The sequence below is a fragment of the Equus quagga genome, chromosome 8, assembly GCF_021613505.1.
Source record: "Equus quagga isolate Etosha38 chromosome 8, UCLA_HA_Equagga_1.0, whole genome shotgun sequence".
Lineage (NCBI taxonomy): Eukaryota > Metazoa > Chordata > Mammalia > Perissodactyla > Equidae > Equus > Equus quagga.
Genome location: NC_060274.1, coordinates 85,356,606 through 85,369,489, shown reverse-complemented (window position 1 = coordinate 85,369,489; position 12,884 = coordinate 85,356,606). Strand labels below are relative to the sequence as shown.

At 48.1% G+C, this 12,884-nt stretch overlaps 1 protein-coding gene across 1 annotated transcript in view; it reads left to right on the top strand.

Annotated features, from left to right (window-relative positions):
- The window catches only part of SCRN1 (secernin 1), a 61,512-nt gene extending 49,205 nt beyond the window's left edge, over positions 1-12,307 (top strand). The window contains exons 7-8 of the mRNA XM_046669941.1: positions 5,453-5,633; positions 8,204-12,307. Of these exons, the coding sequence (XP_046525897.1) occupies positions 5,453-5,633; positions 8,204-8,362 (340 nt within the window). The 3' untranslated portion in view covers positions 8,363-12,307. The remainder of the gene's footprint in view (positions 1-5,452; positions 5,634-8,203) is intronic.
- The last annotated feature ends 577 nt before the right edge of the window (positions 12,308-12,884 follow it).

Genomic DNA, 12,884 nt, shown 5'->3' with positions numbered 1-12,884 from the left:
TGACCTACTTTAACTAGTGGCAAGGAGCTGAGGAGGTGCAAGGGACGTGGTCTCTGTGTGCACGTGTGTGAGTGTGTTTTGTTTCCTCCTCTTCCCATTATACTAAACTCGTGAGGCTAAACTGGATCAACTGAGACTGTCTCAACTGGTTAATTCAAAAGTTAGCGACCAGCGACACCTTGTTGTTATTGGAGATAACATTGTGGGCCGTAGACCTGAAGTTTGTGTAAATGCAGCCCCTGGAGCAGCGCAGGGCACAGCCTGCACAGACACACAGAGCTGAGGCTCTACACAAAACAGCACCCTCCACCCCCAACTTAATTCCGAATTCTTCCAACACCGTCTTTCTTCTCTCTCCTACCCTTCGATTTTGACTTTTCAAAACCTCCCAGGGTATCTGGATCCAGCCCTAAGGGGGTCCCATGCTCCAAAAGTACTTGTTGTCTTTCCCTTACGTGGAAACGCCCCTCCCTGAAAGGTTCTGCTCTCGACCAGATGTGGCTTTGACTCTATGATTAAAGTGACTCGTAGTAAAGCTGAATGACCCACAGATGAACCATTCGGAGGGACCCCTGCAGTTGAGAGAAACTGGTCCTTCTAGGTTCTTTTCAGATTGGCTCAAAGTTTAGGAGATTCCTCTGAGCGGGAGCCTGAGTGCTGCTCCCATCAGTGTCAGGCTGCCCTCGGGGGATCTGCGAGGGCCTCCAGGGCCTGGATCAGCCCAGCTTAGTCCCTCAGGGAGTTTCTGCTCCTTCAGTAAGAACAGAGTCATATTTGAAGTCACAAGTGTTAGCTGGCCGCTGATATTAAAATTCCAAATCCCAAAGCACAAGGACTTTATTTTTCTGCAGCAGCACAATGTGTATAAAAAAACTAACAGAAGGATATAGCGGTGAGTGGGAGGGAGGAAAAAACTGACCTTGGCTTTGGAAGATCTGAATTTAGTTCTTGATCTGTCGCTTATGGGGAATGTGCCTTCGGACAAGGCACTTAGTGTCTGTGAGCCTCAGTCATCTCGTCTGTAAGATGGGACAGAAGTTTTTGTCCAGCCTTGTTCACTGCCTAGTACCTAGAACAGTGTCTGCTACTCAGTCAGCACTCAACACATACTGAATGAATGAATGAATGAATAGGGTACCATGGGAATTGAATGCAAGCACTTTAAAAATGATGATACACTATGAAATATTAGAGATTTTCAGGATAATTTTGTTTTCCTTCCAAACGGGAAAACAAATGAGAGGAAAACAGATTTTTGACACTGGCTAGGTGCATCCATCACAAAGTTTTAGGAGGTAAAAAAGGATAAAAAAGGCAATGATGCCTCCACGGAGGACATTTCTTGGCTCTGGCTCAAAGTGTCACCCGAGGCTGACACTCCGCAGACCTCTGAGACAGACGTTGACGCCCGTGCTGTGCTTTGCGTCATCAGACTGTGCCTCGGACCGTAGATTTGTCTCAGTGAGAGCTGACGGTTGTAGTCATGTGGTCCCCTTTAGTGCCGCTCATGGCCTCCTTTGTTGAATTGTCCCGCACGGGGGTCCTTTAGATAGCTTGGCCACATTTGGTCCTCCTCCTTACCCAGCCGCTGGGCTGCCCTTTGCCATTGGAAGCATTTCCCTCTTTTGGACCTATCCTCTTGTGTACATGTCACACTGCACCAGGGAGGGGCTGAGTGACCAGGCGATTCCAGGTTAGGTGACTTCTCTGAAGGTCAGTCTGAGAGGCAGCTCTGAGGACAGAGCAGAATCAGCTCTCTGGAGCCCTCTCAGCCATGTCCCCATCAGAGCCACCCACGGGACACTCTGGGGGTGCTCCACATGCATGATGAAGTGGGCCCAACACTGCCCAGTGGCCTGGGAGGAGTTGTCACCCCCCAGTTTTAGCTTTGCCACGAGCTGGACATGTGACCTTGGTCAGGTCATTTCGTCTCTCTGGGCCATTAATTGGCATATATTCACTCAAGTGGCATTTAAGAAGCTACCATCTGAGGTGGAAGTGTGGGAAAATGTCAGAGTACCTCCTCACCTTTTTGGATTTTTAATGCAATTTTCTATAAAGATTGGCAAGAAATCAGAACGTGTGGGAACCACTGAGTTATCTACATTCGCCTTTTCTGGATACGTAGACACAATTCGTCAAGCCCAAGTCATAGATAATTCCTGCATTCTGGTTTAAATAAATGTTGGTATTATTGCAATATATGATTAGCAGTAATTTTTATGTATCCAATCTATAAAAATCTCCCTTTAACTGCCTGACAGATCCATGCTTCATATTATTAGTAATCGAGGACGCTGACTTCCTTGTAGACTTTGGAAAAAATCTTTGGAGAACTTTGGCTGCTTTAGAATATTATGGGAACCTCATCATATTCATTATTTGTTTTAAAAATAAGACTGATAGGTGGGAGGGATAAACATGTGATACTTCTTGTTTTACAGAAGCTACCAGATGCCTTATTGATGTTAAACTAACCCCCACATTCCAGTGAGTGTGGAGTGGGTTTGAAGTTCAACAAATAGAATGTTCTGATTTTCTACTATACTATTATCCTGTATATTGGATGCAGAAGACTGTGACTATGCTTACCATGAACTTCTTGAAGTCAGAGTCACAGGTTCACGCTGCATGACATAGAAATAGAAATAACACAATAGATTTAGAAGCTAGATGGGACTGTAGAGATCATTTTGGGCCAGGTGACGGACAGAGAGGGAGACCGTTGAGGGCCCCACACTTGGTCGGAGGTGGAGAGGGGATGCACACCCCTATTCTCAGTCCCAGCCTAGTTTCCTACCCCCGCTGTCGCTGAGGCAGGCAGACCTGGGATCACAGCTCAGCCCAGAAGGGGGGCTGCTGCTGGGCTGTCCTCCTTCTCCCCAGTGGGGCCAGCGTGTCAGACGGTTCTGAGATGCATAGTACATAAAGTCCTGAGGTTTCAGACATGAAATGACAGGTTTCTTGATGAAAAAATCACTCCCACGCAGGCTTTTGAGGGGTGGAGAAAAGAGGTACAGAGCAGGGGGTGGAGGGGGGTGGCATCACACATGTGAACATCATCCTCGGCCTGGCGCGGGTGGAGGGCAACCGGGAGAACGCCTCTCCGGAGGGGTCTCCGCAGCAGCTGGGCTCAGCAGCTCTGCTGGACACTGCAGTCCCCCAGGCTCGCCAGTGGTTGAGCCTGCACCAGCCCTCCTGCCAAGCCCAAGCCCGCGGGAGCCACAGCTCTGCCCCTTTCTGCCCAGCGCACAGCCCTGCGGCAGAGAAGGGGTTACTGGGCGGGCTCAGGGCTGCTTGGCAGGAGCCCCAGGCCCAGGTTCCCAAAGAAGGGTCTCTACGCCAGCCAAGGAGGCTGCAGGCACTGACTTCTCAGGTCCCTGAATGCTGTCAGGCCTTGAAGGATGGGATGCTTGCTTGCTGTGAGGCTGCTGTGTCCTCAGAGCCTAGGGGGGCCCAGAGCAGTTTGTTCTGGGTATCTTTCTGCTGGACTCTCTCTCCAACCCTGTCCCTCCCCCTCCTTTTCCCTCTTCCTCCCCCTCTTCCCCTCCCTCTCCCCCTGTTACCCTCCTTCAGTGAACCCTCATCTGCAGCCCTTTTGCAGAATCAACTAAATGACCAATTGGAGAATTCAATGTCACGTAATCAACATTGCTTTAGACACTTTTCTATTTGGTGTTAATTCCTTTCACTTTCAACAGTCATCCGTTCAGCATTCAGGAGAAGGGAAAAAGAATGATCTTGTTTCAAGAGGCTGTAGGAAGCCACAGTGTGTGCTCCCTCTGGACAGGGTCACTCCCCTCTGTCTTGGGGAGGGAAGTCCTTGGGAGGGCTTGGCTGGTGGAATCGGGCCCAGCCCGCATGCCTTGTGCTTCTCAGGAGATGGGGCCGAGGATGGGCCCGATCTCCACGTGTGTGTTTGCATCACCTGCAGAGAACAGCAGAGAGCCCGGTGCTTCACCAGTACCACCTGCTTCCCCAGCTTGGGGTGCAGAGATCTCAAGGCTCTGAATATTCACATCAAATTAGCCTGAGCCCTGCCTTGCGTACTGTGATCAGGGTCTTTCCTCCTGAGCCTTCTTTCCTTTGACGACCTCAGGGAACTAAGCTAAGAGGTTATTTCTCATCACTGTTGTCTCCAGTAGTGCTCCTTAGGCTTGGTCTGCCATGCACCCCCGGGACCTTGTTAACATGCAGATTCTGACTCAGAAGGAGGGGGCTGGTGCCTGAGGGGGATGCTGATGTCTCAAGTCCAAGGACACAATTTGGGTAGCAAGTCATCCGTTCCCACTTCTTTTCAGGTTATGGCGCCCCAGCAAAGCTGCTCTGGCTGCCCCAAGCCCAGACACCCCGGGGCTGAGGGAATCAATACCCGAGCTCACTTCTAACCCGCTTGAGGCAGGGAATGGGCCCAGGGGCACCAGTTAAGAGGAGAGAAGGTAACCAAAATCTGATCGATACACATGCGTGCATGTGTGTGTCTTATTCTCTCCGATTGTTATTGCAGGTGCTGCCCTGTGGTGTGGCTGAAAACAGGCCACCCTCGAGGCCCAGAGGTGCCTGTGTTGTGCCAGGGGTACTGCTTTGATCCAGCGGTGTTTTTTCTGGTGCAGAAAGGGGAGAATAACGTTGTCTCCCTAGTGTTACAGTCAGCTGTGGTCACCACACCCCCTGTTGGCCTGGGACCCCAGGATGCAGTTCTTTAGATACATGGCTCTTTTGGGTGTGTGTGTGTTGTGTTGACATGTGCCCAGGTATACATACACACACACACACACAGTCACTTTCGCTAAGATATATCCATATGCCAAAAGAGCTGAATGAGAGTTCTTGCACTAGCCACCCACCGTGCCCAGAGCTGCTCTCTCACAACCAGACTTCTGTCTCTCTGTGGTGTGTCCTTTCTGGGGCCTCTGGGATCTTTTTTTTCTTTTGCCATCTGTCTTTCTTAATCTGTTCCCTCCCTGAGTCTATTAGAGATATTCCAAAAATTTTCAAATAAGGTAGACCCTAAAAAAAAAGAGATGGGGTCTCGGAACCTTCCAGGAGGCCACTTTCGAGCAAACCATGGTAGAGAAAGGCAGACTTCTTTCAACTCAAACAGGTGGCCTGTTGCGTGGTTTTCTCAAAACACTGTGGATCTCTTTGCCTTACTTTATGTAACTGAAAGGGGCCTCTCAAATGGCCTTTCCAGAACAAAGCAAGTCTGTTTTGATGTCTCCTCCCTGTAAATAGAAGAATTTGCTTCTTGTACATGGCAGTTAGTTTTACTAAAATATTTACTGAAACATGCAGTAGTGTCTCTCTTGGCATGCACCCACCCACTGCCCACCCACCCCCCACCCCCCACCGGGAGCTGGCCCAGGGAGTGTTTGCTGAATGAAAGTTCAGTCTCTGGGTGTCCTCACGCCCCAAGCTCCGTCTGGCTGAAGCACCTCTTCCTTCTCTCCAGGTCCATATTCAAGCCTTTCATCTTCGTCGATGATGTAAAACTTGTCCCCAAAGCACAGTCTCCCTGTTTTGGGGACGATGACCCTGCCAAAAAGGAGCCTCGGTTCCAGGAGAAACCAGACCGCCGGCATGAGCTGTACAAGGCTCACGAGTGGGCACGCGCTGTCATCGAAAGTGACCAGGTGAGCGGGGGTGTGGGCCTGTGGAGGGTGGTGAGGGCAGTGAGAAAGGAGGCAGAAAGCAGTTAACAAGCTCCTCAAGATGCTCCTCTCCAGCATATCTCCTCCCAGAAATCCACTTCCCGAGGCCCTTCCTAGGAGGCTGGTGTTAATTTTTCTATCCAGTTTCTTTTTTTCTTTTTTTTTTTTGAGGAAGATTAGCCCTGAGCTAACATCTGGTGCCAATCCTCCTCTTTTCGCCAAGGAAGACTGGCCCTGAGCTAACATCCATGCCTATCTTCCTCTACTTTATATGTGGGACGCCTACCACAGCATGGCGTGCCAAGCAGTGCCATGTCCGCACCCGGGATCCGAACCGGTGAACCCCCGGCCACTGAATCGGAATATGGGCACTTAACCACTGCACCACCGGGCCAGCCCGGACCCAGTCTCTTGAAACCAAATGCAACAAAGCCTGCAGTTTTGATGTTATTCTAGAACTCAGTGGGCTAAGAAAAGCCCTCTTTCATTCACTGTTTACCCGGGAATAATACAAATGTGCAGTTCTAACAGGGACAACTGCTTTTTGGCTGTCTAAAATTCTTTGTGTACTTTTGGGGGTAAAAAGTTGTATGTGATGGCCACACTTTATTTAAAGAGGCAATCATAGGTTGTTTAAAAAAGTTCTGGAGATGGACAGTGGTTGCACAACAATGTCAGTGTACTTAATGCCATTGAACTGTACGTTAAAAATGGTTCACATGGTAAATTTTATGTTATGTATATTTTATGACAATTGAATAAAAGATTAAGTTTTTAGGGGCTGGCCCCGTGGCCGAGTGGTTAAGTTCGCGCACTCCGTAGCAGGCGGCCCAGTGTTTCGTTAGTTCGAATCCTGGGTGCGGACATGGCACTGCTCATCAGACTACGCTGAGGCAGCGTCCCACATGCCACAACTAGAAGAACCCACGATGAAGAATACACAACTATGTACCGGGGGGCTTTGGGGAGAAAAAGGAAAAAAAAAAAAAAGATTAAGTTTTTAGTTAAAAAAAACTTATTCTTCAAAGTGCAACTGCCCTCTGCACCATAGCTTTGGTAGATAAAGTGACAAGACATCAGTTCAAACCAGACAGACAGCCGGTATATGCCCACGGCAGCCAGGAGAGATGGACTTTCATATAAATCCAAGCCTCGATTTTGCTGAGGGGAGGAGGAAGGAGCGTGCTCATTGGATGCTCATCCGCTTCCCAAGCATTGATTTAGCAACTGTAACAGGTCCAGTTTGTCCTAAGAAAGGACACCTTTTAGGTAAACTGGTGCATGCACTTTGTGTGGACTGGGGAGTTACTTTCTGATGTTCGGGACAGTGGACTATGCAGCATCAGCGGTAAACCTAAGAGAATTCAGAAAGTGTCTCTGAGAAGGGCAGTCTCACTTTTCCTAGAACTTGCTCTTCTAATGCCCCAGAAATGACCATCGTGACATGTAAAAGTCGCACAGTTATTCCACACCTGTGTCCCTGCCGAGTGTTTCCCTGCAGCCATGACCGCTGCTGCTGGGCTCCACTGCATTTGTCCTGGGCTGTCCGCATCAGTTCCTGACACCACATATTTCTAGGTGGGTGACAGTAAGCCCGAGTAAAAATGTCACCATGTGGTGCATGGTTTTGTGGATATTTGGCAACTAGATGACAGAGGTAGGAATGGCTATATGTTCTGAGCTATTCTACACAAAATTTCCAAGAGATGAGACTGATGACGTTGGGCTTTGAAATTTAGAACTGACCATTGGTGTGAGTCAAGGCAGCGTTAGGAAGTGGTGGATGGATGGTCACAGCAGCTCCTTCCTTCTGGGACAATTGGGCAAATGAAAGCTTTTCACTGTCATCTACCGTAAATGAGTGAGTCCCACTTGGAAGAAGAGATCTCACCACCTCAGAAAAAAAGTAAATTGGGGATAGACATGGCATGCTTTTATTCATTGATCCATTTATTCACTCAGCAAACATTTATTGGGAGTTTCTACTATGTCCCAGGCATGGTGGGATAGAGCTAAGTGCAGTTCTCACTCCCCAGGAGGTCATGTCTAATGGGGGAACACAGGCAAGTAGACAAACCCTTACAAGACAGGAAGAGAAGAGCCATGGCAGAAGTAAAGACATTGGGCTGTGGGTGCCCAGAGGGAAGGCGCTCAAGGAGGCCTGAAGATGGCTGCACGTGGCCCAAGTGTTGAGGGAGAGCAGGGGCTCCTGTGCAGTGGTGAGAAAGAGTAGCATGGCTTGGAGGAATGCAGTTAATTCAGTCTTGCTGGAGAGAAAGGAGACACGGGGCCTGGCAGGAGGTGACACAAGCAAGAGCCTCGTGTGTTACAAAGGGCCTTCCCTGAGTGTCCCTCAGGAATCTGGATTTTATCCTGAAGGCAGCGGGGAGCTCTGTTAAGTACTCCAAGCAGAGCCGTGACATACCCACATTGGCATTCTAGAACTATCCTCGTGGCAGTCGTGTGGGAAACAGATCGAATGGGGTGAGGGTGCCCCCAGGAGGCTTTCTGTTTCCATGGCAATGACCCCCACTGTCTTGGTCCTTCCTCAGGAGCAAGGACGCAAGCTGAGGAAGACCATGCTGGAACTGGAGAAGCAAGGCCTGGAAGCCATGGAAGAAATCCTGACCAGCTCTGCCCCCCTGGACCCCACTGAAGTGGGGGATCTTTTCTATGACTGTGTTGATACGGAGATTAAGTTCTTTAAGTGAAGTAAGCATTCCCTGGCCCCTTCTTATTTAAGGTTTCCCACCTTACTAAATTACCAGCAAAACAAACCGCTCTCCTGTTTGAGTAAAATGAGAACGTTCAGATGTGCTAAAGTCGCACCGTTAGCTTGTGTTCCACCTCGAATCTCGAAACGTCCCCTTCCTCTGCAGTGTAGGCCCCTTCTTTTGCAATGTCACTTGTATCCCATTTGCCTGTTGTTCGATTGTATGACATTGTGGATTTTAAGCTGCTATTATTGCATTTCAGTGACAATGGACACATTAGCTTTTTCACGGGAGGAAGAGAGTTCCTGGGGCCTTGAAAGACAGGCTCCACAGTGCTGAGTTTGTGGGAAAAGCAAAATCTTTTGAAGTCTTCATCTTTCTCTCAGTAACGGCTTCTTTCAGGTTTTAACAAAAGGCACGTCTCTGTCTGGCTCAGGGCTCTGCCGTGTGTACTTGAGGGAGAACGTCCTGGCCTCCTTTAACTTGCGTGCATGTCTGTTGTGCAGAATGTCTCCTCATGAGTCTTCTGAGGGACAAACCAATGGGAAGGAATAAAGGGGATTCCTCCTCAGTCCCAGGTCCATCCCGAATCCCGTGAACCTTAAAGAACTCATCTGCTATGCACTGTGCTTGTGTGCGGTGGACCCACATTCTGTGTCCAAGTGCGGGGAAGCTGGTCATCTGTGTTAGCTGGAACCTGCCCACTTTGGAGATTCAGAGGCAGCCATGCCAGTGACTTCCCGAATCACCACATGGATCTCCCAAAAGGCATGGCGGCTCTCCCTGCACAGCAGCATCCCCCCCACCATTCCCCACGGATGCATTGTGTAGAAATGATTCTGGGCCTGGTGACCGCCATCTAGTTTAGGATTAATTAAATGGCCCTGTGGCGTAGTTCCACCCCACAGAGCTGCGAATCTCTCAGCTAATGAGGGAAAGAAAAGGAGAAACTCTTGACTGTTTAGATTCCAGTTAAAGTAGCTGGAATCTGAGCAGCCACTACATTATCTCAGCAGAGGCTTTAATTAAACTGATTTGTTTTCAGTGTCGTGTTTGCTTGAAGGATTTGACTTCCCACCAGAGCACAGAAAAGCCTGCAAGGAGGACCAGATGGGCTCAGTATTGGGAAGTCAGAGGGCAAGAAGGTGACAGATGGATGCAGAAGCATTTCACTCCAGGGTAGCAATCCAACCCCCACCCTTCCTGCTCAGCCTGTTATAGCCCACGATGCTGCGTAGGAAGCAACTGGCTTTCCCTGGTCCTTCTCCTTATTACTCGTGCTCTGCGTGACCCAGGAGCTGCCTTCAGACTGATAGCTGAAGTGGGCAGGTGTCGGGGGGCGGGGGGCCGTACTTCCAGCTATTGAGACTCTCAACCACTCTTGAAAGGGAAAGGGGGCAGAGAGGATTATTAGAAATGCATGTTAATATAGTAACTAGTGGGAGAACAGCAGCTTAATTACTCCAGCCTCACCCGTTGCATTTGGGCCTAATGACACTTTACCACTGATAGGAATTTACAGACGGAAATGTTGTAAGTGTCACCAGTCTTGGAAGTGACTTAGAGTTAGTGACTCCTTTGCAGCAGCTGCATATCACAGGCCATGAGAGCTGGAAGGGACTCGGGCCCCATACACAGATGTGGACACTGAGGGTCACAGGTTTTATCAGAACAAATCTTTTTTTCTACCAACTCCCCTTTGAGAGTGTAGCATAAGAGCACCGTGAGCTTTCCGCCCAGCAGTTTTGTAAATTCTGCATGTAAAATCACTGACTACAAGTGGGGAGAGATGGGAAGAATATTTGAGCTGACAAAGGTAACAGCAGTCATTCACAGTAGCTTGTCGTTGTTGTTTTGTCCAGGTTTGGCTGGGGCTTTCCCTGTTGCTGAACTTAGGGTCTCCTCTTAGGTGGAGCAGCCATTCTGAGAGTGTCTGTCTACAACTGCCAAGGGGGGAAGGGTGGGGTTCCAGGATGATGTGGGCACCTCATCCCCTCCTAAGTCCACGTGCTCAGTGGTTATTTAGAAGATGATGCAGAAAGCCACTCCAAAATCTCACCCCTTGCTCCCATCTCCATCTATTATGGAAACATTTCATCAGACCTGGCATGTCTGAGATACCCAAGGTGATTTGGGGTTTGACCAAAAGAAGTCTAGTGAGAGTAAATTACAGAGGCCTGCTTTCATTATTATGGACCAAACGAAGGTCACGGAAAACCCAGCCAGCTTTATGCTGTTACCTAGCCATTGTGCAGTGGGAAACACAATGGCTACTCCTGTTAGGGGACCTTGACCTTAGTCCAGCACCTCAGAGAGGGGCCAATCCTAATTGAGAGTTGTTTTGGCTGACGCTGTACCTCACAATTGTGATGCCCCTGTTTAACCACTAGAGGGCGTGGCGGCCCTCTGTGGCACAGCCTGGGACGCTTCCATCAGTTATAGAGGTGGTCTGTGTACAGTCAAAACCCGAATGACAGCAGTGGATGGATTCTTTGTGCAGTGAGATGCCTGAGGAAGGACAAGAAGAGAGCAAAAGATTTGCTCATGTGACTGTGCTCACTTCTAGTGACTTTTATCTACTTACATTACTAGCCTGAAATATGTTGTTGGATTTTAAGCAGGCTGTTGTTGGGGGGATGTTTGTTTTTATATGCTCCTAACAGACTCTGCTTTTGAAAAATGCTTATCATTACGTGGGTGATTTCTTGACTAGGGATTGCTTTTCTAAAGGCAATATGGGGTAAATGAATATTCAAGATGAACTATGAAAATAACGTTTAAAGGTCAGTGTGCAAATAGCCTCCTAAAATACCATTTGTGTATCCATTAAGACTTGGGTGGGGGTGTGCATGCTTTGTGCAGAAAGAAGACATGGCCAAAAAGGACAGAATCTCTCCCCACTCTCGTGCCCCATAACCAAACATAAGCTAGTTGGTCTTGTCTAGTAGATGGGATTTACCATAGCTGAACACAACTCTCACACTCTGGGGAGGGCGGGGGGGGGGGGAGGGCAGAGGCTCCAGTAACAGGAAGTTAGCAAAGCAGAAGTAGTACTCTTTCATTCTTGGAGGTGGTTTGGAACTTTATGTAGAATAAGGACATACTTGAAATTATAGTGATTCTTTAGTGCCCAATAACATAAGATACAGTGTCATCATTTGAAAGAGTCTTTCTTACAAGCTGTCTGACAGAGCAGGTGTATGCCTATTAGATATTAGCCGTGAAGTTTCTTCACTATTGGGTGAATCATTAGGTATAAAAAATAATTATCAACCAGGCAACCTACTTTGCTTCCTAACTGATGTCATCCCACATTGGTACGGGTGTTACACTGCTGGTCGGCCCAGCAGGGAAGCCGAGAGAGACCGGTGTGTCTGTTATGAAACCACTAACTGCATTCTTGACTGAAGACCAGTCAAGTCATTTACGGGGAGGGTCTTCAGCTGAGCTCTCAGCTTCAGGAAGGAAGCACATGGAGGAAGGAGGGAGGGGAAGTCACCCAGCTGGCTGTTCTTGTATGGACAGGGAGGAGTGGCAGGTCACACACACGCGCTGGCCCAGCACTCCCTTGTGCTTCCCTGTAGCAGTGGCATTTCATTCCACATGGTCCTAAGTCCCAGCTCCCCTCCTATGGTTTGTGTCAAATGTGCTTTATCTGATTGAATTCAAACATCCTGAAATGTCACATGCAGATTTCTCGTGGGAATGACTATGTACACGTTTGCAATCATGTTGTGAGAAGTTAAATGTGTGAGCTGGAAAATACTATTGGCAGGGAATAATAAAAAAGGAAATCTTTGTTTCCTGCAGTGGGAACTGACCGTGTAGTCTTAACAGCCTTTTGTAAAATATCTACAGACCAGATAACTTCCCCCTCCACTGCTTGCCCTTGGAATTGTCTCTACATACATCAAGCATACAATAAAAACGTGATGAAATTAATGTCCAGTGGCCTCTTCTATCTTGTGCTTCATGAATAAATGTGGGCATCAGTGACAACAGAAAATGTATGAAAGGGGATATATTTTTCTGACTTGAATCTTCAGAAAACCCAACCAGTTCAGCAGTTTCCTCCATTTTGTACCATTCTGTGGATAAATCCACTCTTTAAAAATAAAACCACAACGAGATACCATCTCACACCCATTAAGATTCTACTATGAAAACAACTGAAAATAACAAGTGTTGGCAAGGATGTGGAGAAATTGGAACCTTTGTGCGCTGCTGGTAGGAATGTAAAATGGTGCAGCTGCTGTGGAAAACAGTACAGCGGTTCCTCAAAAAATTAAAAATAGAATTAGCATATAATCCAGCAATTCTACTTCTGAGAATATACCCCAAAGGACTGAAAGCGTGATCTCAAAGAAATATGTATATGCCCATGTTCATAGCAGAATTATTCATGAGAACCAAAAGGTGGAAGCAACCCAAGTGTCCACTGACAGATGAAAGGATGAGCAAAATGTCATACACACACACAATGGACTATTACTCAGCCTTCAAAAGGAAGGAAATTCTG